Genomic DNA, 26561 nt, shown 5'->3' with positions numbered 1-26561 from the left:
GCGCTACGGGCTGATTGTTGAGATCTGGTCCCTCTAGCTGCGCGATGAGCGGTGCCTGGAAAGAAGGCGGTCGAGCAAGGCCGACGCCAAGAAGAGCGGCCCTTGCACGCATTCCTTCTCCCAAGATTGCCTGTTTCGAGCGAGGTGAAGCGATTGCAAGATCCAAGCGAGCGTCATCCCGGCGCAAAGCCTGGCCGATGGTGAAAGGAGTCGCGGGGACGAGATGAGGTACTGGTAGGGGCGTGTTTCAAGTGTTGAGTGCTCGCAGGGCTGCAGACCAGACGGCAGGACGGCAATAATGTGGCTCGCAGCTGGAACTTGGAGGCAGCGCCGTCCGTGGGCGGTGGTGGAGCAGATGGGCGATGGAGTGATTGCATGGCAGCGGAGGCTCAGCCCTGGGCACGCGGCTCCGATTGGCTCCGAGCCTATTTGGACGTCGCGCTATCCCTCCACGTCGCATCGGCCAGACGTCAACCCTCGTATTCAGCTCGCGTTACCATTCCCGAACCAGCCACCCCTCGTAGTCGCCGAATCACGCTCCCCCAGCGCTGGCTCTCTCCCTTGTCCTGCCCCATGCGACGGCTTGCGCCAATTCCAGCCCGCCGCAGTACCAATGGAGCCACCATGTAACGCCCATATGGGCGAACCCCTCCCCGAGTGTCGCACGCCTCCTATACTATCGTTTGTGCAACGTCTTTTCCGTGGCCTGGACGTGCGCGCTCTCCTGATTGAGGAAGCGTGAGTCTCTATACCACTCGGCCGCTCACGCATCATGATTCTGGCATTCGTTTCGTCGTGATTCGTCTCTAAACCGGTTTTCCGCGTCTTCCTAATCCCAATAATTCCCCCGTCGCTCGCTACAGAATGCGCTTCCGAAGACGAGACACATCCTCGTCGACGCCTGAGCCATACGTGGTACCGCCCTCGCAGGAGTTCGACGGCAATGATGGGAGCTGGAGCACATTCAAGATCAGTGTGGGCACACCGGGGCAGGACTTTAGGGTCCTGGCGTCGACAAAAGCGGGAGAAACATATGTGATAGTGCCAGAGGGATGTCAAGCAGGCGTGGACCCGTCGGATTGTCCCCAGCTGCGCGGAGCGGAGATATTCAACAGCGCGCAGAGTCCCGGCTTCCTGTCCAACGTTTCTTCAACGTGGTCGACCATCGGACAGTACGATGTGGAGTTAGAACAAAGCCTGAATTATACGGCGCGAGCAATGTTCGGATTCGACAAGGTGGCGCTAGGACCGGCGGCAGACGACACGTCTCTGTCATTAGACCACCAGGTCGTAGCTGGAGTTGCTGAGCTTGACTACTACATGGGAAGCATACCTTTGGGCGTCCCAGACTCCAGTTTCTCAAGCCTGAGCCAATCCATCGATTCCTTCCTCTACCAGCTGCGAAACGGTACCAAGATCCCCAGCCTCTCTTTCGCATACACCGCTGGCGCAAAATACCGCCTAAAATCTGTCTTTGCAAGCCTCATCCTCGGAGGCTACGACTCGACACGCTTCAAACCAAACGATAACGACTTCACTTTTTCCTTTTCCACTGACCCCTCGCGTCTCCTAACTGTAGGCGTAGAATCCATAACCGCCACAAACACCCTCAAAGGAACATACTCCCTCTCCTCCGGCGCACATTTCTCCCTCGTCGACTCCACAGTCCCGCATCTCTGGCTGCCCCGCGACGTATGCGATGCCTTCGAAGCCGCCTTCGGCCTGACGTACGATGCCACCACCGACCTCTACACCATAAACTCGACCATGCGCGACCAGCTCAAAGCCCGCAACCCCTCCATAACCGTCAAACTCGTCAACTCGATGGAAGACACCACCACAAACTACACAAACATAATCCTCCCCTACGCAGCCTTCGACCTCCAAGCCTCATACCCCTACTACCCCAACGCAACAAACTACTTCCCCATACGCAGAGCAGCAAACGAGTCCCAATACGTCCTCGGCCGCACCCTCCTCCAAGAAGCCTACCTCATCGTCGACTACGAGCGCGCAAACTTCACCGTCGCCCAAGCCGTCTTCCCCGACCCGCTCCCCGCCGCCAAAGTCGTCACTATCCAGCCCCCGGGCTCCTCCTCCAACGACTCCCAATCTGGACTCAGCACCGCCGCAATAGCAGGCATCGCCGTCGGCGCCGCCATCCTCCTCATCATCGCCCTCCTAATCGCCCTGCTCTTCCTCCGCCGCAAAAAGCGCTCCCGCCGCCAAAAGTACGAACTAGCCAACACGCAAATCTCCGAATCCGCCTCCCTCGCCGTCTCCTCCCCCGCGCCGCACAAAGTACACCACGAGCCGCAAGAGCTCGGCGGCACAGCAGTAGCCGAGTTGGCGTCCCCCCGCCACGGCGGACATAACAAGCCCTTCCTGAGCCCGAACCACCATGTGCCGCAGGAACTGCCGCTGACGCCTGCGGCGCCGCGCTGGCAGGAAGTCACCGCCGAGCAGATGGGCCAGGCCCGCGTGCAGTACTACGAGATGGACGGCGCGAGCAGCATTGTGCCGAGTCGCAATGTGAGTCGGGCGCCGAGCGAGGATGGGCGGGGCAGCGATGCGCGGTATTCGGGCGTTTCGCCGTTGACGGCGAGATTTCATTGAGCTCATTAATCATCTAAAGGGCATATTTTGGGGTTTTGGACTCTTTTCGTATACATAGTTTTGAAGCGTTTGATACGATACCATTTGTATATACCCGCGATGATCGACGACGCCGGAGTTTTGATCCTGGTATAGGTATAGGTGTAGGATGAACTAGTTTGTAATGCCATGTGCGAGAGCTACGGCCTATCATTCATAGCGGGGTTGCTGTCATGTGCTCTGAGCGTGAAGATTTGATTACTTCGATATGTGAATTAACGCCGTCGCTATGCCCGCTATGCCATAAGTCATGCAAGAGGGACCTCTCGTCCCTGTCCGAGAAATAACTCCATGGCGAGCCGTGAACGCCTAAGGTCGAGCGGCGCCATAGGTGATATAGCCCTGCTCACCATCCATGCATCCCGTGAAATACCAATACCAATGACAGCGTCTACCATCAAGCCCCTAAGTCAGCCGTACACGCTTCCCGGACGGCTCTACGGCCTTCGTCTCAGTTGGCGGAGGTGCCCAGTTAGGTTTATCTTTCTCCAGCGGCGATTGTTCCTCCTCTTCCTCCTTCGGCTCCTGATGCGAGCTTCCCCGGCGGACGGATCGCGGATGCTTCAGCGTCCACGGAGCCTCGATAGAAAAGGAGAAGACCTCTCTCTCCGATCTATGACCAGCCATCTCTCTGACTTTGTCCTTCTTCTCCTTGCTGCTGGCATCCGCATCGTCTTCGGATTCGCCATCGTACGAGACATGTTTCCGCAACGCATCCTTCATGCGTGCTTCACGCTCCTGGCTCTTCTTGTCGGAGAAGAAGGAGAAGAAGCTTGATCGCTCGGCGCTTGCTTTCGCCTTTGTTTTTCCATCTTCCTTGCTGGCGGATTCCTCTTCTTCTTCGGTCGCTTCGCTGAACCGCCACATCAAGCCGATTTCTCCCCTGACTAGCGCCGTCAACCACAAGCTGCCCAGCACGCCCGGCACGAGGTATAGCAGCGCCGGTTGCGCATGGCCCCAGACTTGCATAACTCCCAGTGTAGCCAGCATGCCAATCACATATCCGATCAGACTAGCCTTGAAGTATGTTTTCGGGAACGTAAACGGCGGCTCAGGTTTACTCTCGTCTGCTGTAGGGAAGAGTGGGCGGCCTGTGAGGGAATGCGTCCAGAAGTGGTCGCTCCAGCGTCCGGCAAGCGAGAAATACTTTGGCTTGACTACAGTTTCGTCTGATCCTTCCACAGCTTGTGTACGTGTCTGGCGGCGCAGATAGAAGAGAAACAAGTCGAAGCGGAGGGCGAGGCCGATCATGATGCCTGGGAGCACGACGTCGCCGAGGCCGAGCATTGCGTGTTGGGCCTTTGCGGAGGGTTCGTCGGCGGGAGCGGGACGAGGGAAGACGAGCTTGATTGGGACGTCGAGGGATTTGGCTACTGTTACCATCATGGGTCTGAACAGATCAGCATCATTACTTGGACCTGCTCCACGCTAACATGGACGGGGTAGGGTGCACTTACGTGTAGAAGACAAAGTATATGTCATAGAAGAACAGCGCCCCAAGTATCAAGCTCCCCGTCGCAAACGTCGTCGGCGACATCAATTGCAGCGCGCCGTAGGAGAACCCGAAGCCCATCAGATTCGTGAGATACCACGGCTTGTCGACCAGGTTAAAGTACGCGACGGCGAGCACCGCAGTGATAGCGCCAACGACTCCATGCGGCCCAATCAACATCTTTCCAGCGAAGATGCGGTGGAGATACAGTCGCAGCGTCCACTTATTCCCAGGCATAGCGCGGTCCGCCCAAAGAATCTCTCTCCAACGATCTGAGAGCGGTAGCTTCGCCAGAAACCCGGGGAGGGGAGACGGTATAGTCTGCTTGTCCTTTGTATCCCCTGCAACCGGCGTAGCCTTCTTCTCGTTGCCATGGACATGGTACAATGCGCCGCCGAGCGCATATCTCCTCGGGAAAATGATCGAGTGCCCGATGTCCAGCACATCCGTAATCAGCCTGGACACCGAGAAGACGGCAAACAGCGCAAAGTAGCCATTGAGTATCTTGTTCAGAATAGCGGGGTCCTTCAGCCACTGAATCAGGAAGTAAAGCGCCGCCAGCGTGATTCCCGCAAACAGCGGCATCATGATAGCGTCGGTCGGCGCCAGCCCCTCCATCTTGTGCTCCTCCTCTTCCTCCTCTTCTTCAGTGGATTCATCTTCGTCGGCGCCGGTTCGCGCTTTGTGCTTCCGCTTTGTGGGTTTCGCGGCGGAGGACGGCCGGGTGAGGGAGGCGTGGGCGCCGGCGTAGATGGGGAAGAGCGCGGAGACTATGAGGTGGGCGTATGTGGGCAGCATGGGCTGCACGAGGGAGAACTCGTAGAATATGCGTCCGAGGATGCGCGCGCCCACACCAGGCTCCGCCATGCTTGTTTGTGGTGGTGATGTGGGGGAGTGTCGTTGTTTTCGGGGAGTCGGAAATTACAATGAAAAGAACGACTACGCGGCACGGGTGCTTCAAAAAGTGCAGCCTGTCGGACCGTGAAACGAGAGACGTGTTTGCGGCGTGGTGAAGTAAAGGTGGTATTTTCGGGACACTTAAGCACTGACACAACTCCGATCGATGCACGGGCCATTACCCGATGCAAAGATCTGCGGTGCATATGAGCTTGGCTGCTACGCCCTCCAGATGCATCCCATAGGGCAGAGGACGCGAACCTAATCCTTCACGTCTAGCGAGTCGCGAACGAGCGTTCTTCCGCTGCCCTGGAATCCTTAGTCCATGGCGGGCTACGCACGACAGGTCACGACGACCGATTCATACGAGCTAAGATCCTCTTATCTTCTCCGTTGTACAAGCCGAGGCATCAGGGACGATTTCCAAGTGTATACAATGTTTTTGTTTTCCAGCTGAAATATACTTCCTCGAACATCCCTTTGTCGATACATACGCAACCCCAGAATTGTTGTTATCCGATTATCCAGCTCGACCGACTTTCGCCGCGGCGCAGCACGCACTAAACGGCAGATCCAAATATCCTCCAACAAGAGCTTCCAAGACGATCGCTACGTATACATCATGAAATCGTGTGCGGGGATATCAGAAATAAAAGAAAATCCACTGAGGTGCTGGAAGAGAGCAAACACAACGGCACCGAAACGAATCGGTTTCTGCCGGGCCAATCTAGATATCCGTGTGCTCCGAACATGTACCCCAAACGACAGATTACAAGAGAATACATATGCCAAGGATAAAACGAACTGGATATAGAAGAGGCGAAACTGCGAGTGAGGTGGTGACGGCCGAGCCGAGGCAGGCCGGCTGATCCGGCACGGACGTCTTTCCAGAATTGTGGAAATCCAACCAAGCACCATTGCTGCAAGGAAAAGCGAGAAATCCGAAATGATACAGATCGATTTCGGCGAGATCAGCAGGGTGTTTGAACTCTTCTCATGCTTCCGCCCGGCATGGTGAAGTCTCGGATCATGTCGAACGTCATGCCATCGACATGGACCCTCTGCTGAGACTCGACAAGGACATCGTGGACGTTCGCGAGAGCACCACCTTCGAAGGGCGATATGGCGGGTATAATTTTGCCCGGGGCATGCGGAGGCGTGACCGCAGCGATTATCCGATCTTTGATATGTGGAGCGAACGAGATGGGACGTTTATAGTCGAAGTAGGAGCCGGTCGAAGCGGATGAGAACGAGGGTGCTGATGATGAGGTGAGTTGAGGGCGCGTCGAGAGGGTGGACGATGGGTAGCCGTGATCTTGTTCAGGTGAGTGAGGGTCCGCCGACGAACCTGGCAGCGATGTCTGATCAGGGAATGAGTACCCCTTAGCGGTGTCAGGCTCCTCCTCCTCCTCTAGCGGCGTCGACGAGTACAAGAAAGAAGAGCCGTTGGAGCTCTCATAATAGCCTAGTACTGACGGTGTAGAATTGTTCGTCTTGAGGGCTGTTCGAGGCAGATCAGCAGCAGGTAATCGCGAGCTCTCTCCGTCAGTGTCATCGTCAGTGGAGCTCCACGCCGAGAACGCGCTCTTCAACGGCGGTCGTACAGGTGGTATCTCTATGACATGCGGTGCCTCCGCTGGTCGTCTTATTGATTTGGTCGGCGACTTGGCCTGGAAAGTGAGATCCGGACATGAGGAAGGAGAAATGGAAGAGTGGTTGGGCTGGTAAGTAGGGATCGATTTTAGCTGAGTCTGTATGAACTTGGCGAGGTTTGCAGAATAGTCCCCCAGTGGGCTCACTGCTCGAGCTGCGACGGCTGTACTGATATGAGAGTCGCTGACCGATGTCTGGATGGGTGCAACAATCGTCGAGGTGCTCCGGTCCGTATCGTTAGAGGGTATCCGGGAGTGGCGGGAACTCTTAGCATTCTCTGTCGATATTGGTTCCTCGCAAACATACTCTGATACGGCAGACTCCGCGTATAGGTACTGGATATGGTCCTTGGGCCGGAAGGTTTCTATCGCATCTTTCATACGACGTCCACGACGGCGAACCGAGGCTCGGCGACTGCGGACGGCAGCCCTTCCTTCTGCTAGGATCAACTCTGCCTCGGGCGTCGAGCATCCCAGAGCTTCAACTATCGGAACCGAATTGCTCCTCTTTCTGTGTGTCTTAGGGCGTCGTGGGCTGGATATCCTGTCTGAAGATGAAGAATGTCGTTTCTCCATGTTTTCCCAGGCTCGGAATGTGGCGGAATCAGTAGGCCGATGACATGGCCGCGGGGTAGCAGCACAGTTTTGTTCTGGGCTGGGACCTGAAGGATTTAAGAGAGCGGACAGATCCAAATGAAGATCAACGGGGCGCCAAAATGCGCAACAAGGGGTGAAGGAGAGGAGAGGAACTAAAGTTTTGCGGAGAGAAAAAGCAGAGAAGGACGGGCAGGCACAAGGCCGGTTTGTACGAGGAAAACGTTCGGTCGAAACGAATCTTACAGCCTGATATGGTGGGTCTTTTTGTTTCTAGCCGGCCTGGGCTCTGAAAATAGCTCGGCAGAGCAAGGCGACCAGCACCCGGGCAGGCAGCGGCGACGAGCACATGACGTTTGCGAGTCTTCAACCGCAAGCTCGGTCGTGCCTTGGTCAGCCTTGGTAAAGTGTATTTGACGCGTTCAGGGGTGCATGAGCCGGACACGACCAGTTCGTCCACCCCAAGCTGCCGGTACCCGCTAGCGTTCTGATAGCAGGCAGCCAATGGCAGCGGGCAACCAGCTTCTTCGCGACTTCAGCTTCTAGACGCCGTGGCGAGAAAGGCATTTCTTGCGTAATGCCAGCGCTGGTATTGCAACCATCGGTCGATTGCGAGCCCGGATGGTATTTTGTGAGTTCCTGTCAGGAGAGAAATGGTCGGCTGCAGGCGGAAAGGCAGCGCTGTCGAGTGTATCAGCACGCGAGCCACCCACAACGGGATGGCGATGATGGGCGTGGGATCGCCACAATCCTTGCTGCGCGGAGCGTCCGTGTTTCTCCAATGCCTGATCAGCCCTGTCACGACAGTCGCCAGGGCCGTCGAATGACGAAGATGCCGGAGCCAGTTCGCTGTGAATGGCCGAAAGACCGACAGGCCCAAATTGCAGTGATCGATCAGCGCGGTTGTCGTGCGCGCACGTAGCCCGCCGCGACCGCCTGAGAGATGCTCCGCGGGGAGCAGAACGCCAGCTACGTCGTGAGGGATGAGATGTTTCGATCGCGGTGGGACTGGTGTCGAGCAGGCAAACGATACCGCTCAGCCTCGGCGCGGCCCACTACATAGTCAACACCATGGCTGCTGACATTCCGCTCCCGGAAGTGGTCCAATTGAGGCATCGGTCCGACAGGAGGGAAACGAGAACGGGCCGAAGCACGTCGACAGCAGACGTCGGAGCTTGCAAAAGTTGGTGGTTGGCGGCAAAAATCAAGGTTGAAGGGAAGGCTCAACGGTGGCGCAGGGGGCGCACGGCCGCCAGGTTAAGGAAGCTGCCGACCGCCCGCTATGGCTTACCTAGGTCGCTATCTCGAGCACGACGTCAGTAACGTCAACGTCGCATGGAATTTGGTCCGAGAACGAGGTTCGAGACATGCTGCTATCCAACAGTCTACCCAGGCTGAGACTAGCACAGCTGGTCCCTCGCTGATGAGGCCGCGCCCTCGCACAATCAACGCCAACACCACCGCATTCGGAAGTAGCCGGCCTGACTGCTCGCAAACATCTGAAGCTCCTGATTGCGCAGCCCTCCCTTGACAGCCCTGCGGAAAAAGGGGTCAAGTTTGCATGACCGCCGCACCCTTGCGATTTCCTGCGGCGGCCCAACACCATGCGGCGACGGCGACTGCAACGATCGCCGTGATATCCGAATCCGAGGCGATGCCCTCCGCGTCAATCCGCACGACCGTCGATGGGTTCAGCAGTGGAGCCCTTCTGTTCTAAAAACATACGAAACACGTTGAGAGAAAATCCATGGATGGCAAGGCGTCGTGAAACCGTGTCGTTCTATTTTTCTGCTGTGGCAGTCGATGTTTCTTCACCGGGAACCATGTATCCGCTTCTGCTCGGCTCCATCGCGCTTGCCAAGTCGGCGCCGGTTTGTTTACCTCTCTTATCGGCCCTCCTTCTCCTTCGGACCGCTCAGGCACGTGTATCGCAGAATGAGTTGAATCACTTCACGCCCAGCAACGACAATGCCACCAGTCATCCGTCCTATTCTTCCTACGCCCTTCCCGCTCAGGTTGTTCCGAAAAGCACCCAGCAGCCCTGCGCGATGCACATGATAGTTTTCGCATAAGCTATCGCTCTATTGTCTGCATGTCTTCCGTTCGAATACCTCATGCCTGGCATTTCATGACGACGCGGTTCACATTCCTTGTGGCGCATGTTGTCCTCACCATGCTGGCCACACTCTTCACGTCTGCCCGATTCGGAGCCAAATATTTGAAACGCTTTCCCTGGACTCTGGACGACGTGCTACTTCTAGCTGCACTGGTACGTGTCCGATCAAAGAGAGTTTTGAGTCCGCACTGACGGCCGCGCAGCTTTTCATTTACATACTCTTCGCTCTGGCAATTACCTGTATGAACTGCCTGAAGCGCCACCGCACGCTATTTCAACTCGTCTGACCGTGCGCAGCGGTAACGGTCGGCCGTGTCGGAGCACATTTACATACGCTGAACCCGAACGAATTTGAGTCCACGCTCCTGGTCAGTGAGAGTTAAGCATCTGCCTTTCCTCTCACATTTGCTCATTGTTCTAGATCCTTTGGGTCCTACAGTTCCCGCACGCCATCATCCTGACTCTAGTCCGCTGGGCCATAGTGATCTTCTTCATCCGGACTTTCTTCACCCACCTGTTCCCACGGCTGAGATGTACCGGTACATACTCAGCGGGGTTTCTGCTGCATGATGTTCTGCCACACCCAAGCTAATTGCCCGTCTAGCATATGTTTGCCTCGTACTCAGCTATGCCTGGTTTCTTGTTTTCCTTCTCGTCACCTTGCTCCACTGTCGACCCATCCGCCAAAACTGGAAACCGCCGCTCAACAGTCCCAAACACTGCTACACTCAAAAGCCCTACAAAATCCTCCAGCCAGTGTGGAGCATGGTCCTGGACGCCGTCATCTGGTCGCTGCCCCACTTTGTCGTTTGGACGCTCCAACTGCGACGAGCCCACAAGATTGCAATCACCATCATTTTTGGACTCGGGGTATTGTGCGAAGACGACGGGCGCACCATGTTCAAACCGTGTGAGCTAACATTGTATACAGCAACGTCATCATAGCCGCCTTCCGTATCACTTCGTCCACCTGGGTGGATTTCCGCGGCGATTTCACCTACGACGCTGCACCATCTATGATATGGTGTTTCGCGCAGGCCAGCACTGCTATCATACTCGCCTGCTGTCCGCTGCTGAGGCCCGTCTTCGAGAAATTGATCCCGGCGAGGCTCACCCGCGTCTCCAGCTCCAGCTCGAAGAACGGGCAGGCGTCTATGCGTCTACCAAAGAGCATCCGCATGACGAGACAAATCGAGGTCCATGACGATTCGGCCCAGCGGCACGAAACCGGTTGCTTCCACGATGGACAGATGGAGCCTTGGGGGCCGACTTTCGAAGTCCAGCCTAGGCGGAGGGCTTCGCGCTTGAGTATCCCATGCGTCTGATTGAGGTGGTTCTTCTTTTTGATGTCCCTCCCTTTCACCTCTACACCCCTTCCTACTGGGTCTTCTTCCTCCTGTTGAATATCCGTCTGCTGTGCACACATATTTAGTTCTAGTATTTAGATCATGCGCTTGATACCCTTGTTGGAAGCTAGCTGCTAGTACTGAATTCAATCCTCCTCCTCAACGACCACAAAACTTGAATACCCCGCGCAAGTAATGTCCCTAATCTTCTTCCCCCGCAGCGCCTCCACCTCGACGAAGTCCTCCGCGAAAGGGACCTTGGAGCCTACGCCCAACTGTCCACTCCCGCCCTCTCCAGCCGCGAGCACCGCCCTCGCTACCTCGCCATTCCCCTTGTCCACCTCTGCCGCAACGAGGATGTGCCCCCAGCCAATTGATACGTCTACGACGCGAGCGAGTCTCCCCTCAATCGCGACATCCAGGATCCTGACAAACTCCGCCTCGCTGTTCGAATCCTTCTCCACCCTTCCTCGATCGTCCGGAGATACAGCCCGGTCTTTGAGCACGTTCAGCTCGCCCTTCGCGCCGGGGCAGGCTTGGCCCCAAAGGAAGAGCTCGCCGTCTTCGCTGAGCGCGGCGCTCATGTATCCCCCCGAAGCAATCTTCACCACGGTGCAATGCTCAAGGTAAGGGATTGGCTGTGCTATATCGATTCGGCTCGCAGCATCCGGGTCGCCGGATGGTCGACCAAGACACTTGGGATAGCGGCCATCAGACGCGTACGTAAAGACCCTGCCCTGTCTATCGAGCGCCGTCATAGTCGTAGCATTAGTGCACCACTGAACCGGCGCGAACTCGCAGCGAACCTCATCTTCAAAAGAGTGCGGATGCACGTTGTTATTCCCGCGATGGCGCAAGCCCTCCACCAACTGCTGCAAGCTAGGGACCTCGAAGACGCAGCCGTCGGGGTGCCGCGCCGTCCGCTTGGTGCTGACGAGCACGCGGTCGGCGCTCGTGATGCGGATGCCCAGGACTTCGCGGCTGTGCCGCAGCGGGAAGCACTCGAAAGCGCCGTCGCGGCCCTTGGCGCGGAAGAAAGAGATCAGCGGCGGGTCGGCCGTCAGGTAGCCCTGCACGCCGTTGTGCAGCTGCTTGCCGAAGAAGGAGGGCAGGTTGTCGCGGATGAAGAACCCGGTTATCGGGAGTGTGCCTTGCCATAAGGGCTCCCAGTGGTTGAAGCCTTTGCCGTAATGGCGGATTCGGGACCGCACTTCGCCTTCGCGGGTGTAGGCGACTGTTGCGGGTGTGAGGTTAGTAGCATGCCCCCGGTGCTGCTGCTGCTAGAGAGGTGGAGACGCTTACCGATTAGGTCAGACCATGAGGCCCACAGCACTTTTACATGCTTGGTGTTTTCTGTCTCGGCGCTGAAGGCTAGTTTTGGGGCGTATACTGCCTTGCGGAACGGGGCCGCGTTGGGTAATTGGAGATGCCCGTTGTAGCCGAACACGTAGAGTTGCATTGTTGCGATTCGAGTGAAGAAGGTGGCAAGGTGTGCGCAAACGACCGTTAGAGAGATGTGAATATCTGTTTCGGAGAGCCAATTGTAATACTAGGTGCTGCTAACGATAGTGGTGCGGGTAGAGGGTTAAGTCTCTTTGTCGAGGCTGCGTCTGCGTGAGCTCTTGGAGCGCGCATTAGAGGTGCGAGGTGCAGTGAGGTCGGCATTGCGACTCCCATTTTGTGTGTCGGAGTTGCTTCCGGGTGCTCCGCATCGGGAACTACTTTGCTCGGATGAGGATGTTGCGGCTCGTGATGTAGAGAGAAAGAGTGAAGCCTGGTCAAGCGAAGTCTGGTGGGGATCATCCCAGAGCAGACTAGCCTCGCCAGGAGAAAAGCGCGTCACGAAGTCTCAAGCTCTTCGCGACGCGCCTCCACACATCACTCCCATTATTCCATCAGAGTATTTGTGCATTGAAAATTTGCCCGAAATGCTGCAGCACTACTTTCCCGGCCTTACGCCGATGCCATTACAAGGCATCCCCGTCCACATTCGCATTACGGGATGACATCATCGGAGCATTGACAGCCAGGGGAGAGTTTAGACCCTGAACGTTGTTGGCAGTGCAATTATTGAATATCTAACTGCCCCATGAAGAAGGAAAAGCCACAAGCCAGGAATCGATTCCCCTTTCCATGCGCCGCCGTCAGGGGAAGGGAAAGGACATCTCCTAGTTAGTGCCACGTCATGCCCAAGCGCTGGAAGAAGGAGAACAGAGACCCCTTGGGCACGTATCCAGCGTATCTCGACTGCCACGCCGCGGCGAAAGTACCTACGGATAACGTCAGAGGAGATGGAAGTTACCGGGCGGACAGGACATACCTTCGATGGGACCGAGCTCGCCGAAGCCCAGCGCCTCAATGGCCCACGGCGCGATCGTTACCAACACGCCGAGAGCGATGACGGTGCAGAAGACTGGATGCTCCTTCACAAAGCCCTCGATCTGCATCGCAGCTTCACAGGCTCGGTCGTAGGCGTCTTTGAGCGCAGGGCCGACTTTGTCGGCTGCCTTCAGCACCTGCTCTAGCTTCACGAGAAGCCATTCCGCGACACGCTCCGTCCAGCCGTATTCGCCGACAATTTCATTGAGTTTGGCCTGCAGCTGTCTGCCGCACTTCTCTGCGCTCTGGATGGCCTGGAGAACCTCGTCCGCGATTGCTTCCGCCGTGCGCGGCTCGTGGGCGCAGAGTATCGCCTGCTTTTCGTCGGGATAGGCTTCGATGGTCGGCTCGGCTCCGGTGATGCAGCTAATAATGGCTTGCAAAAGAGATGCCATCGTGAGGACTTGGTGTCGTATTGCGAGGTTGGGATTTGTGGTCGTGGTGGTGGGGTTGTTTTATGTGTAGGTCTTACGCGCTTTGGTGTTGCTGCCTGGGTCCTGATCGGTGAAACGCTGCAGGACGAAGCGACGACTGGGACGAATCATTTTCACCGCCTCAAGCTGTGCCACCTACAGAGCGTGAGCGTTCCATATCTTGAGCGTATTGGGTCCATTCAGCCTGGTCGTTCCCCTAGTAAGGCGCATTCGCGGCGATAGCAACCTGAGGCGCTGTCTGTGAAGAGAGGGTTCAAAAGCTACGATGGATGGATCGATTCTTATCCAATAAGCTATCCATTCCGTTGTCCTCGAAACATAATATCCTGTCCACCGGCCGGCCTCAATCGTATTCATCTGAGCCTGAGTCTTCCTCACCCCATTTCATGCCCATCTCAGAAAGGACCCCATACAAAACATGCCAAAGCTGTATCTCCGGTCCATCTCCTGGCCGTGGCTTAATCAAATTCTTGTGCTCCAGACACCACTTACAAGCCCAAGAGCCTTGATAAATTAGCAATCCGTCGCCAGAGGTTGCACTTGCTGGTGGCCCTCGGCTTACCCTCTTTCGCGCCCAGTTTCTCGAACCCTAAAGCTTCGATATAGTCCGGAAAGGAGGCCATGATCACCGCAAGCGCTTCGACCGTCCTCCACTCCCGGTGCTCCTCGTCGATGTCGATCTGCCCTTTGTCTCGCGCTGCAGCGAGCATGGTTCGGACGCCTGCCCCTAGGTCTTCTTCGCGCATGCCGTTGAGCCCCTTGCGGATCGCTTGGAGTACTGCTAACGCTAGGTCAGGGAGCTTGGTGTCGTCTTGAAGTGCTAGAGGTTTGTTTATTCCACGGATCGATTTGTAGATGGAGACTCGGGGGCTGCCGTGGGCTGAAACGGCTAGCAGGATAAGTTCGGCGATTTCGTGCACTGTGTCGCTGTCTTGCCATTCCTGCTGGGTCTGGTTTGACGAGGTCTGGTTCGGCGAGGGCAAGTCGGTAGGGAGGTCTATGTTCAACTAGTCCGCGAAGGTTGGGGAGTACTTCGGTTGGCCCTTGTGGGATGGATCTGCGTTACGGTTGTGGTAGATGTTGACGTAACGATGAAAATTCTGCTTACAATAGTCGTTGAGCGAAGGCGTGGGTTGTTGACTATGAGGTGAGTATGAGCACCATGGGGAAACATTCTAACGGTGCTATGCAGGAGGCTTCCTTCCCAGCATTCCGAATCCGGCCATCCTACAAGAGCAGTCGCCCACTGAGATACACATCCTGCCGGAGCCAGGTCCGCGTGAGGCAAGCTCCAACCGCTTCGACGTCCGTCGGCCAAAACTACTACCTTCCTTGGCAAGCAAGAAGCTTAAGCGCGGCTTTTCAATCTCGAGAAGAACAAGCACGCACCTCTCTGAGTTTTTGATGCACCCTCGACGCAAGCCAAAGAGCGTGATGAGTTTACTAGCGTCTCTACTAGACGTGTCGAAATCGGGCAAGCTGTACGCTGGTATCTTTCGAATTACAGCTTTCCTCACACCCCAAGCGAAGAGAGGAAGAGCACTGTACACAAACGAAAGGGTCATTGCCTCCGATTATCCAGATTCTCTTTTTCCTCTTTCCTCGGTCCACTGCTCCCTCTGCTCTGTTGCTTTGTTACACTTTCGCACTATTCCGTTGAGAGTAGGTGATACATCCGATACGTTGAATATTCCCCCGTCTGCAACTTCACCTGTACCTCATTCCAACATCACCTGGAGCGCGGCTCACACGGCGCTCTGCTGCCGGGCACGCAGGGCTCAGAAGCAACGTGCTTCGATCACCTCAGGCAAGCAAACAGCGGTCAGATGAACTGAGACTAGACGCCCCGTATTACCATTCTTCTTTCATCTGACCGCCTTTCCTTGACTTTGCTGCTTTTCTGGCTGTAAGTGTTAAGCAGAGAGCTCGCGAGATGCTGTCACGCTGTGCGGTCTACCTTCACCCGTTGGTCGTCTGATCCTGGCCGGCCTCCTTTACTTTGCTTCCCACTTACTGAGCTCAAGCCTCCGTGTCTATTTAGGCTCGGTTCTACTCTCTACTTTTACTTTCACTTTTCTCCATCACCTTGGTTGACCTTTGAGAATTCTTACTAGTCTACCAAACTATCCGATCAATCCATCTTCCTTAAAAGTAGGCCTCCGCCCTTCGTGGAGCTCATTTGCGAACGTCTCTTAAAGGCAAGAAAAGTAAGCTAATCAGAGATATCAGCATTCTCATACACCAGCCACCACAAACCACCATGGGCGGCCACGCATTCCACTATCTCTATTGCCCACGCATGTCCCCAGCGCTCTACCTCAAAGTCCGCGAACAAACCACCGACGCCCTGCGCAAGCTCTTCAAACACGTCGTCGTCCCCACCGAACTGCCCTCCAAACCCGACTACGGCGACGTCGACTTCCTCGTCGCCGGTTTCCTCCAAGCTTCGCCCACCACCACCACCGCTGCGCTCGACTGGCCGACCATGGTTTCCAAGACCAAAGACGCTTTCAACACAGTGCACGGCAGACGCGGCCACCTCACTCCAAGCGTCATGTACTTCGCCATCCCGGCGCCGGGACCTGAGAACGACTTCTGGGTCCAGGTCGATGTCAAGGTGTGCGAGGAGGCGACCAAGGAGGCGTTTGAGTGGATGAGGTTCAAACTGAACTATGCGAGTGCGGCGAAGATGATTGGGTCGTTGATCAAGCCGCTAGGGCTGAATATTAACCCCGAGGGACTCCATATTCGGGTCGAGGAGGTGGAGGAGGCGAATGTGCCGGGGAGTATGGTGCTCGTGACTAAGGATGCGAGGGATGTGCTCAAGATCGTTGGGCTGGATAGGCGGATTCTGCATGCGGGTTTCGCGACGAAGGAAGAGCGTAAGTTGCAGAGAGAGCAGTTGGGGAGATGGATGGAAACTGACGAGAGCTTCTAGTCTACGAGTACCTCGCCTCGTCCTGGCTGTTCAACCCGGCGCACTTCGCCAAGCGCCTGGAAGACGCCAAGTACGTGGCCCATCTTGAAGAACGCGCGCCTCCATGGGTGCCCTTCGTCACGCAGTGGATCCCGCAGCACTATCCAGGCTATCGATTCGGGGACCAGGATCTGCCGATTGAGGCGTGGTATAAGGCGACGAGGGCAGCGGTCAAAGAGAAAGTCTTCACGCTCTTCCCCTCAATCGCCCCGGAGTTCTATACGAAGCGCGCCACAAATCTAGCGCAAGTCGAAGAGCAGCGCCTCCGTGAGCTGCTCATCCAAGCGATTCCAGCGGGCCAAGATGGATGGGCCGACGACGACGTCCCACAGCCACACAACATCATCGTCAAGTCCCAGTCCCCAATTCCCACGACGCCAGAACTCAAGCCAACACTTCCCAACGATCCGGCCTCACCAATCTCGCCCACCGGCTCCTCCTGCACTACGCTCGTCAACAGCCCCTCTTCGTCCGCCTCCTCACCGCCACCATCTCTCTCAGACCACCCATCCAACGACTACCTCCCCGCCAACCCACCATCCCCTCGCGACGTCCCGCTCTACCTCGACGCCCTCCCCCGCGCTCCCCCACTTGCCTGCACGCCCCGCCCACCACCAGCCAGCATGTCCCTCGACGCGAAACTGCTCTGCGTCTTCCGCTGGACGCTGTTCCACCCGGACACGGGCGCGCCTTTCCTCGCCGCCGAGCCGCGCGAGAAGGGCTTCGAGATGCGCTGGATGGACAGTGGGGCGGGTGATAAGGTGTTGGTGGAGTGGGTGAGGGAGGTGTGGTGGGCGGTTTGGGTGCGGCAGAGCTGGGTGAATTATGTGGGGATGTGGAAGAGGAGGTTTGAGAAGGAGGATAGGAAGAAGGAGAGGGAGAAGGAGAAGATGCAGGAGGAGGGTGTCGAGAGAGCGGAGGCTAAGAGGAGGGAGGAGGAGGTTCTGGCTAGGAAGGAGAAGATTTTGGGGAGGCTGAAGGTGATGAATGAGGGGATGGGATGCGCGCTTGAGGGATGATGCGATCTAGGTCGAATGACTCTAGGGGCGATATCTAGGCAAGTACGGTTGAAGGAGAAAGGCCTGGGTCTGTATTGGGTCATCTCGCATAGGATCTAGGGCATTCTTAACCCCAAAATCCTGGGCACTGGAGGTCATGTCCGCCGGGTTTGAGAAGCCCTGTCATATATCGTAGCATAACCATCTATCCATTATCATCTCCACATGGCTGAACCCACTCTGTTCATAGCATCGTCCTCGCAAAATGCAGTCCCGCCGCCCAATGGAATAACCTCGCATCCACCATCTTCCCCTCCTTGCTATACGCCTCCAGCCTCTCGAACAGACTGTCCAGCGGCACCACCACCCTCTCGATGAACTCGCCGTCATCCAGCGCCTGCTCCGGCTCCTTATCGCCCTCCTTCAGGTTCACTTCTACCGTCGCCAATTGCATGTTTGCCGTGCTCATGCCCGGGTCGCTCACGATTGTCGGGCTGATGTAGCTTAGCTTGCCCTTGTAGCCTGTCTCTTCGTGCAGCTCGCGGACTGAGGCGTCGGAGGGAGTCTCGGACTCGTCGACGAGGCCGGCGGGGAACTCGACGCAGATGGCGCCGACGGGTGGGCGGTATTGCAGGATTACGATTGTGGAGGGGGGACGTGAGGGATGGCGGATTATGGTGCTAACTAGAGTTGAGAGCGTGTTTAGCCAAAAAGGCCAACTGGAGCACCAATAGTTGTCGAAAAGCAAGTGATGTTTCCTGATGCGGAGACAGGTCGGTTCACGTACTGGCGACGGCATCAACGCCGGATTTTCCGCGAGTCTTGCGCGATGCAGCTTCCCAGATTCGCGATTTGCCTGTCTGGTCTGACCAGGTGATCTTCTGGAATTCTATCCATTTGGCTTCGTTGGCGGGCAGGGAGTCCACCGCAGTGACTTTTGGTGATTGCGGCATGTCGTAGGCTGCGAGGAGAGCTCGGCGGGGGTGGAAGAGGCGGCTTGCAGGTCGTGTTCGAAGGCTGGCTCGAGATTGTGTGAGGATTGATCTTCGCAATGGGCGAATTGGGGTTAAATACATGGGTGATGGGGAGTCACAGGTACTGAAGCCTGCAGGAGGATGAAGCCTGAGGCTCCAGGGAGCTAGGGCCAATTAGCCCCGCAGCGCGTCATTAGCGGGCTTTCGCGACATCACGTGCTTTCTTACCTTCACAGCCTTCAACCCTCCCAGTCGTTCAGACTCAAGCGTCTTCTTGGCAAAAATCGGTCTCATTCCTGATTTAACTGTTGCACCACGGGACGCATCATTCTAGTCTTTCTGATCCTTTCTGCATTTGCCTTTAAATGATGCGACTCAGGCCCCCCAAGAGAAAATGATCGTCATGAGGGGGTGCCAGCGCACCCCGTCCCAAGCGTTACGGGAGCAATAACTCCCATCAGCAAAGAGTGCCTCATGCAGGACCAGCAAATTCACTAGACAAGAGAGACAGAACGCTAAGGCTCAACTCCTCCCTCAGCTCGCGTCTGCGTTCGCCTGCAGCCTCCACCTGGTCCGGCCAGCAAGCCGCCACCTATCCGAAAGCCCTCACATGCCCGATCACTCGTACAGATCATCGTTCGCTTACCGTCTCCTATACGACGTCTGCTCTTGATTTGCGCCCATAGTCTCATAGACCCGCATGAGCGACTCATCGGGAAAGCTCCCTCGCAGGGAGAGGCTCAAGCAGCTGTTCCGAGGGCGCAGTCCTCGTCCGGAAACTGCAGCGCTAGCACCCGCAAAACCGCCAACGGCTTCGCAAGCAGTTAATCCAAGTACTAGCTCTAGCTCCCAGGTCGGCACACTAAGCGATGAGAACACCGGAATTGAATCCGCCAGGAACCAGCTATGGAAGAGCGCGTTCGAAAATCTCAAGAAGGAGCAACCTGAGCTCGTCCAACTATATGAGCTGCTTCTGAAAGAAGACGCCGGAACCGACCAAAACGCTGATATGTAAGCCGACCCCCTACTACCAACTTCCCCCAAAGGACCCTACGCTCATAGACACTACACTAACTTTCTATTCCGACATAAAGCTCGACACGGGAAGTAACGGCTGCTGTCGTGAAGAAACAGCAGACGAGGATGGAATCACGGCAATGGACCTACTCCTGGTTCGGCAAACCACGAAAAGTCCGCGACACAGCAGAAAGCATCCTCACGACCATTGAACGAGTGTCTGGGTTAGCCTCGGTTGGCATGTCTTCTGCGCCACCATTCGTTTCGCTAGCTTGGAGCATGAGTACAAGCCTCATAGCTTTTGTGATGAACGATTTCGACGCGGTCAATAGTGCCATCGATGGGCTGAAGGAGGTTACCGGAGTACTGGCAAACTACAGTTACGTGGAACAAGAGTTTCTACGGAGCGAAGAGACACGGAAAGATTTCGAAGATATTGTTCTTGGCCTGTACACGGCGATTTACGAATACCAAGCGCGCGCAGCCCAGTACTTTGCGAGGAATACTCTAAAGAGGCTAGGAGTCAACACTTTAACTGCGCAGTCCTGGCCTGAAGCGGTTGAGAAAGTCCGAAATCTCGAGCAATCGTGCCAGACATCGATTGGCGCCCTAGGGGTCAGGCTGGGCCAGAAACGGTTCGGTAGCGTCGAAGCGCTCTTGAGCCAAGGCATGAGACTCATGGAACAAATTGGACACGCCGTCACGTCGGAGCGCGCTCAGAGAGAGAAGATCCTAGACTGGATCTCCCCCATTAACTACTTCGCGGACCATAGCGACGTTCGGAAAATCCTTGGAGATGCATACTTGGGATCAGGCCGGTGGCTCCTTCAAGATGAGGTTGAGTTCCAGCCGTGGAGGAGATCGGAAAATGATATACTCTTCCTGCAAGGCGTCGTCGGCTCTGGAAAAACGTCACTGACATCTATCGTCATTCAAGGTCTCCTTGAGAAGGAAGCAGTTGCTTTCTTTTACTGTTCCGCTAATGCGTCCTCTCGAGACGCTTCGAGAACAGCTCACAACGAGACTTTCAACATCCTCCAAAGCATCCTGGCGCAATGTTCCATTCGCGCAGATGGCACCATTGCGGAACAAATTCGAACTGCTTTCGAGAGAAGTGATCGGCAATCGCCAGGAGGCTGCGATATGACTCTCGGTGTCGTCATGTCGACTTTGAAAGACGTTCTGCAGGAGCGCGCGGATGAACAAATTACGCTTGTCTTCGACGCCTTGGACGAATGTCTAAATCAGGGAGAATTTCTCTCATGCCTAGCAGATCTGATGAAATCACAACCGAAACTACGAGCGTTCGTCTCTACGCGATTTGGTGTTGACTTTGCTCAGTATTTCGAGAACTATCGAGCACTGAGCGTGGGCGTACAAAATTCGGACGATATAAGTGCATACGTGGACGGCGAGATCTCCAAGAGAAGAGGGAACCGAATGACTCTTGACCAGGCTGAACGGTTGAAAGAAGCCATCATTAAGTATGCTGATGGAGTGTGAGTAATGATCTCCCGTTGAAAGCTATAAATTGACCGTTCATAGATTTCGGTGGGTCGAACTGGAACTAAACATTTTCCTTCCGAAAACCCAGCGACAAGGTTTTAGGGTTATGTCAGCAGACATAGATCGAAGACTACTACAGCTAGAAAACTCCCAAGCTCCCGCGGTCGATCGGCTCTTCGACGCCTACGAAGAGCTCTACAAATATTCTCTCGGCGAAGAGGATGAGATCGCCAGACGGTTTGTGGTCAAGGCAGCCATAAAGGTACGTATGTCGCGGTACACATACCAGCATGTCTTCAAATTTTCCGACCGCAGAAAGCCATTCATGGGGTTCTCGGTGAGTCTGGAACTTGTTGGATTGTTGCCCTCAGCCGGCCATCAGGATAGCTGCTAATGTGTGCATTCCGGTTCGCAGTGGGTATTATGCTCGTTTACGCAACTGTATACAGCCAGTCTTAGTCGTGCTGTTTCCATCCTACCCGATGGCACGAAGGCCGAGGACCTCACTGCCGAGGACATCCTGGCCTATTGCAGCAACTTCTTGGTCAAAGCCTCGGACAACAGTATCAAGTTAGCTCATCTCTCCGTCCGGCAATTCTTCGAAGAGCGTAGAGCAGACGATTTCTCGCCACCACTCCAGCACTTGCAAGTCGCTCAGACTTGCCTCCAGTTTGTCAGATCATTTTTCCTTGTTGAAGACCAAGGGTCCGTTCACTCTTCCATAACGAGACGACCAGAAGTGCGATATTACTTACGCCTTCGGTCGTGCCTAGTAGACGATGGGAAAGTCGGAAGCAACTTCAACTATTACCCCTATCTATACTGGTCGATGCATTGCCGAGCTGCTGATAAATCAGAAGACCTGATGAAGAATCTGAAGTCTCCAGGCGTTCGCGATGTCCTTTTCCCAGATTTGGATTTCTTGCACCGCAGCATTGCCGAGGGGGCAGACCTCAAGTCTCAGGACACGAATGGAAACACCATACTTCACAGAACGGTCCTGAACAACAATATTCCAGCACTCGGGTTGCTACTTCGTGTCGAGACTCTGCTAGAGCACTCAGGAGTCTTGAACACCAAGAACAGGGCTGGTGATCTAGCCATTCACATTGCCGCTATGATGGGGTGTGAAATGGCATTCCACGACCTCATCCAAGCCGGATCGGACACAGACACGATGAACTTAGTCGGCCTCACCCCCTTCGAAATTGCGGTCATGCTCGGGCGCGACCCCATCGTTGAACGAATAGGCCATATACAGCCATTAACGACTGATGACGAGGGTAACAGCATTCTACATTATGCCTCATTCTTCAATGCAGATGAGGCTGTTCGCATTCTGATAAGGGCTGGGTGGTCACGGAGCTTGCAGAACAATCAGGGGAATAGTCCACTACATTTGGCCGCGATAGGCGGTTCATCGCTGGCTTACAACACACTACTTTCGGCCGGGGCTTCTAACAGCATACGAAACAAGAAGAACCAGCTGGCTCAAGAAATACTGGACCTCTCTCGCTATTCCGATGCTAGCATAGTCGGATTTACCTCACGCCAGCCATCAAGAATTGGTTCCGGGCCTCTCGAACGTCCCCCGATTGTGCTTGAAGACACAACTATCACCTCCTGCAAATTTTGCGACTTGAATACCTGGCTCAAGGAATCGCAGGTACACACATATCTCCCTTCTCTCGAACGGCTATTGCACGTATCTCAACTCATCCGCGCAAAACAGCTCGTGTGCAGGCTATGCGCTTTCTTGGAACCGATTCTCTTCAGAATGGTCTCTGAAGTCTCCATCGGCCAAGTTGAAGAGGTTAGGGTGCGTATAAGGTTGGATGTGGACTCGGGTGGCCTGAAGACTGGGAAGGACGTGCTGGAGATTTCTTTTGCCGACGTCTTCCACGAGATTGAAATATGTCTTGATGCTGGAGGTAAGTACCACAGTCCGGGTCCGCAACAGTTTCGCTTGCCGCGTAACGCATTGCAAGCAAGCCTTTATAATACTTCTGTCTCATGGATCTAGCTCTCATATAGTATTTTGTCACTAACACTGTGCTTAGAGGCAATTTCTCCACTGGCTGCTGATTTGTTCCATGGGAGAAGCGTCAAACAAGAGGCAACAGAAACCCACGTCGTCAACCAGATACGACAGTGGTCCGACATTTGTTGCGGCCACGCGGTTTGCCGACTCTCACATACAGACAGTTTCGAGGAAGATTACGAGGACAGGTGCGAGGACGACACTCAAAGCGGCTTTCCAACATATCTCGTCGACGTCGGCCATGGCTCCGAGGAGGTCAGACCGCGCATCGTCGGCCACGAAGAATTGACGAAGACAAGTGATAGGAGATTCGTCTTTCTGTCAGCAAAGTGGGGCTCTACTCAATTCTTCCATGCGAAGACCTCCACCATCGAGGAGCTAAAGAGAGGAGTCAGCCTTGATCGGCTTCCTGCGTCACAGCAAGATGCGATACGAGTATGTCGGCGACTCGGATACAGATACCTTTGGGTGGACGCGCTTTGTGTTGTAATGGATGACCCGGAAGTCCATGGCTTTGAGGAGGAGATGATTCCCATTTACTCGAAAGCAGCTGACCTGGTCCTCGTAGGAACCAATACAATGACGGACTCACTTATTCCCATCAGGAAGCCTGGCGGAACACTTTCAATCTCTGCGTCTCTACGCACAGAACTGAGTGCAGCCAGTGAGACATTCACGCTTCAGTTGCGTGAATCTCTGCCGGATGCCACCAAGGCCATCCACGACAACGTCCTCGACCGGGCTTGGCGATTACGGGAAGTCGTTCTACCCCGGCGGTTCGTACTGTTCGATCCCCAGCAACTTATCTGGTCCTGTTGTGAAATGTCAAAAAGTGAAGGGAGCGCTCTGGCGCTCGCACCTTGGTTTAAGCCTTTCCGGGCCATTCATCTCCAGCTAGAACACCTACTCGATCGCGGACAGTCGGAACGGGATGAGTACCTTCCCGTCATCAAAGCAGAGATCTTCAGCTGGTGGTACTCCATCGTGGAGATGGCTTCGAAAGGGGCTCTGGCATCCGGGACCAGGAATCTTGTACCCCCTGTCTCTCGAGCCACTCATCTTGGTCTATCACCGCGCAAAGGCCCTCAAGCCTATTCTCTAAATGAGCGCCTTGAGACGGTCCACTCCATCGCTTGGACTGTGCTTCAGCTTCTCAATAAACTTAATGCGAATGGCTGGGATACCGCGTATGTGGCGGGACTTTGGTTAGGAGACATTCGAAAAGGCCTATTATGGATCTCCGCCCAGCCCTACAGGACGATGCGATCTAACCGGCCTGGCTCGAACCCATACGGGCACGATACGTCTACATGGAGCTGGGCGCATAGTCGAGCCCCCATCTCGTACTGCCTTTCGAAGGGGCTGAAGATTGAATTAGCGATTGAAGGGGGCTTGGAAGTCGGACAAGCAGTCTATGGTCCTTGGATCGTATTGCCTGTCACGGCGCTGACGAGGCAGCTCTCGGAGCTTGCAACGGATGACCAGCATTTTGAGTACTTTTGGGACGCTGTGGATCCGCCGGGTAGCCAAGTCGACGCAAGGAGCCCCGACGTGCCATTCCAAGATGACAGCGAAGACGAGCATAGAGGTAATGAGGATGGCAGTGCAGCAGACGGGCGCTCAAATACTCCCGACTCCCGAAAGTCGGCTGAAGACCCGCGACAATCCCACTCCGAGACCTACGCTGACCGCATGACTTCCGGCTTGGGTGCTTGCACGCTCGCTCTTGTGGCGCCTTGGACTTTCCGACCGTCTATGGAACCTTGCGATGCTCGATGGGCCGGTTTGATAGTAAAGCGTCGACCGGACCTCGATAGGATACCCCGACCATTGGCGGGCCGTGATGCGGGAGTCTTCGTAAGAAAAGGCGTGTTCCTCGGGCCACTCTGTCACAAGGATCTATCCGGCTGGGAGAGGAAGATGATGGCACTGGTTTGAGCCGCTTCTAGGCCTTGTCTTTGGTTTGGCAAATGGGTATTCCTCACGCGGGTCTTGTATTGAGGGAAGCTTGGCACGAAGGGTTCTGCTCACTATCTCTTCCGTTTTAGGGGTAATCGGGTCTACCAACGAAAGCGCCCGATCGAAATATTACCACTTCGATCAGTTCTAGGAGAGTAGGGGGCTCGAAGATAGCTAGTATCATAAACAGTCAGTTCCACACTGCAGATAACCGCAACTTGTTCCGCCGCCCTCTCAGCTGCTCTATGCGCAGCCCGAGCTCCTAAAGCATTATTAGGAATCACTCCGTCGAATCCAACTAATGCTCGGCCGCTCTTGCTACTTTGAAGACCTTTTCGCCAAGGCTCAGCCTAGTAACTCTGGAAGCGGGCACTATGATATCGTTTTCTTCCTATTTATATCTAACCGCTACACGAAGCGTCAGCGACCTCGCTCATACAAGCCAAGACTCTCTTTCCCTTATCGTACACCACTTGAATTCCTAATCACGAGCCCTCGAGTAAATCGGCTCCCTTCACCTCGAGGTCATGGGGGTTCCTCGTCAACCCTCATCCGCCGCAGGCCGCTCCTCAAAGTTAACAAGAGCCCTAACCAGCTCGGGTAGCGGCGAAGTATCAGTCGGCTTGGTGAAATGAGGTGCGGGCTTCGCAGTGTCTATCTATATAAGCCTTCCTCCACCAGCTCTCCTGCACTCCCTCAACCTCGCTCTACCACACTCCCTCAACCCGCGCCCCTAAGTAGAAAGTCAGGCCCCCATTCCGCACTCAACTATACTCGACCCTTCTACGCGACGGCACCGCCGTAGCCACCATGAAACTCCTCACGGCCGGTAAGCTTCTCACAATCTCCAGAGCCCCACCAGCCCCATCCTCCATCTAACAGCAGCAGTCTCCCTCGGTCTCTCCGCGCTCTTCGCAGCAGCGGCCCCTTCTTCCCAACAAGACCACGCCATCAACAACTATCCCACCGATAAGCCCCCGACCATCGAGAACAAGCAGTGGGTGCCCATCGCCAGCTACATCAAGAACAACTGCCCCTTCTCCATCTGGGTGCGGCAGGCAAACTGCGAGAACCCCGGCGAGACGGCGTACATGGAGGTCAAGAGCAACGAGGGCTATTGGGTAAGTAAACCTCCCTCCCAATCCCTTCAACCACGCATGCATCATCAAAACCACAACACAGCTAACCACCCCCACCCTCCCAGCCCCCATGGCGCGCCTGGAACAACCGCTGCTCGCAAGCCGTGAAAATCGGCCGCTCCGCCGCCAGCATCCACAATGTCTACCAAGTCGAGTACAGCATGGACTACGACGACAGCGTGTGGTACGATCTGAGCAGCCTGGACGGCGACCCGTTCCACGACGTCGCGCGCTTCATAGAGGTCGATCCGTCGCCCAAGTGGTGCAAGCGCATGTATTGCGGGCCGGGCCACGGGCCCCAGGACTGCGATTGGCCGCACAAGCCTGAGACGCGGTGCGCGCCTGCCGCGGATGTCAAGTTCTACCTTTGCTAGCTGAGGCGGGG

The 26561-nt window shown here is 55.5% G+C and overlaps 11 protein-coding genes across 11 annotated transcripts; 5 read left to right on the top strand and 6 right to left on the bottom strand.

The window, feature by feature from the left end:
• Positions 1–476: 476 nt before the first annotated feature.
• BU26DRAFT_474152 (acid protease) lies at positions 477–2813 on the top strand. Its single transcript, XM_033825492.1, has one exon. The coding sequence runs from the start codon at positions 865–867 to the stop codon at positions 2614–2616; it is 1752 nt and encodes a 583-aa protein (XP_033692328.1). The 5' UTR covers positions 477–864; the 3' UTR covers positions 2617–2813.
• Positions 2814–2830: 17 nt separating this feature from the next.
• On the bottom strand, positions 2831–5156 carry BU26DRAFT_446697 (uncharacterized protein). The gene is made up of 2 exons (XM_033824627.1): positions 4113–5156; positions 2831–4045 (listed from the first exon to the last, which is right to left on the bottom strand). Exons 1-2 carry the CDS (start codon positions 5012–5014, stop codon positions 3061–3063), a joined length of 1887 nt encoding a protein of 628 aa, XP_033692327.1. The 5' UTR covers positions 5015–5156; the 3' UTR covers positions 2831–3060.
• Positions 5157–5936: 780 nt separating this feature from the next.
• BU26DRAFT_41490 (uncharacterized protein) lies at positions 5937–7569 on the bottom strand. Its single transcript, XM_033823090.1, has 2 exons — positions 6393–7569; positions 5937–6302 (listed from the first exon to the last, which is right to left on the bottom strand). Exons 1-2 carry the CDS (start codon positions 7270–7272, stop codon positions 6016–6018), a joined length of 1167 nt encoding a protein of 388 aa, XP_033692326.1. The 5' UTR covers positions 7273–7569; the 3' UTR covers positions 5937–6015.
• A 2602-nt stretch (positions 7570–10171) lies between these two features.
• On the top strand, positions 10172–10731 carry BU26DRAFT_474145 (uncharacterized protein; the record flags this gene model as incomplete). The annotated part of the gene is made up of 2 exons (XM_033825491.1): positions 10172–10281; positions 10338–10731. The coding sequence occupies 2 exons, from the start codon at positions 10172–10174 to the stop codon at positions 10729–10731; spliced, it is 504 nt and encodes a 167-aa protein (XP_033692325.1).
• BU26DRAFT_514018 (uncharacterized protein) lies at positions 10668–12575 on the bottom strand. Its single transcript, XM_033827741.1, has 2 exons — positions 12055–12575; positions 10668–11986 (listed from the first exon to the last, which is right to left on the bottom strand). The coding sequence occupies exons 1-2, from the start codon at positions 12209–12211 to the stop codon at positions 10899–10901; spliced, it is 1245 nt and encodes a 414-aa protein (XP_033692324.1). The 5' UTR covers positions 12212–12575; the 3' UTR covers positions 10668–10898.
• Positions 12576–12644: 69 nt separating this feature from the next.
• Positions 12645–13611, bottom strand: BU26DRAFT_514017 (uncharacterized protein). Its single transcript, XM_033827740.1, has 2 exons — positions 13073–13611; positions 12645–13022 (listed from the first exon to the last, which is right to left on the bottom strand). Exons 1-2 carry the CDS (start codon positions 13524–13526, stop codon positions 12925–12927), a joined length of 552 nt encoding a protein of 183 aa, XP_033692323.1. The 5' UTR covers positions 13527–13611; the 3' UTR covers positions 12645–12924.
• Positions 13612–13789: 178 nt separating this feature from the next.
• On the bottom strand, positions 13790–15130 carry BU26DRAFT_575906 (uncharacterized protein; the record flags this gene model as incomplete). Its single annotated transcript, XM_033834366.1, has 3 exons — positions 13790–14562; positions 14674–14705; positions 14955–15130. The coding sequence occupies 3 exons, from the start codon at positions 15128–15130 to the stop codon at positions 14054–14056; spliced, it is 717 nt and encodes a 238-aa protein (XP_033692322.1). The 3' UTR covers positions 13790–14053.
• Positions 15131–15825: 695 nt separating this feature from the next.
• Positions 15826–16769, top strand: BU26DRAFT_400829 (uncharacterized protein; the record flags this gene model as incomplete). Its single annotated transcript, XM_033822799.1, has 2 exons — positions 15826–16447; positions 16504–16769. Coding segments are annotated over 2 exons (888 nt in total), but the record flags the coding sequence as incomplete, so codon positions are not given.
• Positions 16770–17784: 1015 nt separating this feature from the next.
• On the bottom strand, positions 17785–18493 carry BU26DRAFT_415215 (uncharacterized protein; the record flags this gene model as incomplete). The annotated part of the gene is made up of 2 exons (XM_033823103.1): positions 17785–18224; positions 18328–18493. 2 exons carry the CDS (start codon positions 18491–18493, stop codon positions 17785–17787), a joined length of 606 nt encoding a protein of 201 aa, XP_033692320.1.
• Positions 18494–18797: 304 nt separating this feature from the next.
• On the top strand, positions 18798–25221 carry BU26DRAFT_546396 (uncharacterized protein). Its single transcript, XM_033831840.1, has 5 exons — positions 18798–19525; positions 19609–21030; positions 21077–21299; positions 21453–22968; positions 23098–25221. The coding sequence occupies exons 1-5, from the start codon at positions 19215–19217 to the stop codon at positions 25014–25016; spliced, it is 5391 nt and encodes a 1796-aa protein (XP_033692319.1). The 5' UTR covers positions 18798–19214; the 3' UTR covers positions 25017–25221.
• Positions 25222–25847: 626 nt separating this feature from the next.
• BU26DRAFT_558705 (uncharacterized protein) lies at positions 25848–26550 on the top strand (the record flags this gene model as incomplete). Its single annotated transcript, XM_033832595.1, has 3 exons — positions 25848–25866; positions 25926–26158; positions 26242–26550. 3 exons carry the CDS (start codon positions 25848–25850, stop codon positions 26548–26550), a joined length of 561 nt encoding a protein of 186 aa, XP_033692318.1.
• Positions 26551–26561: the final 11 nt, after the last annotated feature.

Source organism: Trematosphaeria pertusa (assembly GCF_010094035.1).
Source record: "Trematosphaeria pertusa strain CBS 122368 unplaced genomic scaffold BU26scaffold_1, whole genome shotgun sequence".
Classification (NCBI taxonomy): domain Eukaryota; kingdom Fungi; phylum Ascomycota; class Dothideomycetes; order Pleosporales; family Trematosphaeriaceae; genus Trematosphaeria; species Trematosphaeria pertusa.
The sequence above is the reverse complement of the archived record's forward strand: the minus strand, read 5'-3'. Positions and strand labels throughout refer to the sequence as shown.

What these genes read in the sequence shown, in the direction of transcription:
- BU26DRAFT_474152 (XM_033825492.1), top strand. Translation starts at nt 865, where the DNA reads ATGCGCTTCCGAAGACGAGACACATCCTCGTCGACGCCTGAGCCATAC.
- BU26DRAFT_446697 (XM_033824627.1), bottom strand. Translation starts at nt 5,014, where the DNA reads ATGGCGGAGCCTGGTGTGGGCGCGCGCATCCTCGGACGCATATTCTAC. An exon ending in ATATACTTTGTCTTCTACAC is followed by an intron (nt 4,046 to 4,112) that starts GTAAGTGCACCC and finishes TGATCTGTTCAG; the next exon opens with ACCCATGATGGTAACAGTAG.
- BU26DRAFT_41490 (XM_033823090.1), bottom strand. Translation starts at nt 7,272, where the DNA reads ATGGAGAAACGACATTCTTCATCTTCAGACAGGATATCCAGCCCACGA. An exon ending in TGATCAGACATCGCTGCCAG is followed by an intron (nt 6,303 to 6,392) that starts GTTCGTCGGCGG and finishes CCTCATCATCAG; the next exon opens with CACCCTCGTTCTCATCCGCT.
- BU26DRAFT_514018 (XM_033827741.1), bottom strand. Translation starts at nt 12,211, where the DNA reads ATGCAACTCTACGTGTTCGGCTACAACGGGCATCTCCAATTACCCAAC. An exon ending in CTCATGGTCTGACCTAATCG is followed by an intron (nt 11,987 to 12,054) that starts GTAAGCGTCTCC and finishes CACCCGCAACAG; the next exon opens with TCGCCTACACCCGCGAAGGC.
- BU26DRAFT_514017 (XM_033827740.1), bottom strand. Translation starts at nt 13,526, where the DNA reads ATGGCATCTCTTTTGCAAGCCATTATTAGCTGCATCACCGGAGCCGAG. An exon ending in CGAGCTCGGTCCCATCGAAG is followed by an intron (nt 13,023 to 13,072) that starts GTATGTCCTGTC and finishes CGTTATCCGTAG; the next exon opens with GTACTTTCGCCGCGGCGTGG.
- BU26DRAFT_546396 (XM_033831840.1), top strand. Translation starts at nt 19,215, where the DNA reads ATGAGCGACTCATCGGGAAAGCTCCCTCGCAGGGAGAGGCTCAAGCAG. An exon ending in ACCGACCAAAACGCTGATAT is followed by an intron (nt 19,526 to 19,608) that starts GTAAGCCGACCC and finishes TCCGACATAAAG; the next exon opens with CTCGACACGGGAAGTAACGG. An exon ending in TGGTCAAGGCAGCCATAAAG is followed by an intron (nt 21,300 to 21,452) that starts GTACGTATGTCG and finishes TCCGGTTCGCAG; the next exon opens with TGGGTATTATGCTCGTTTAC.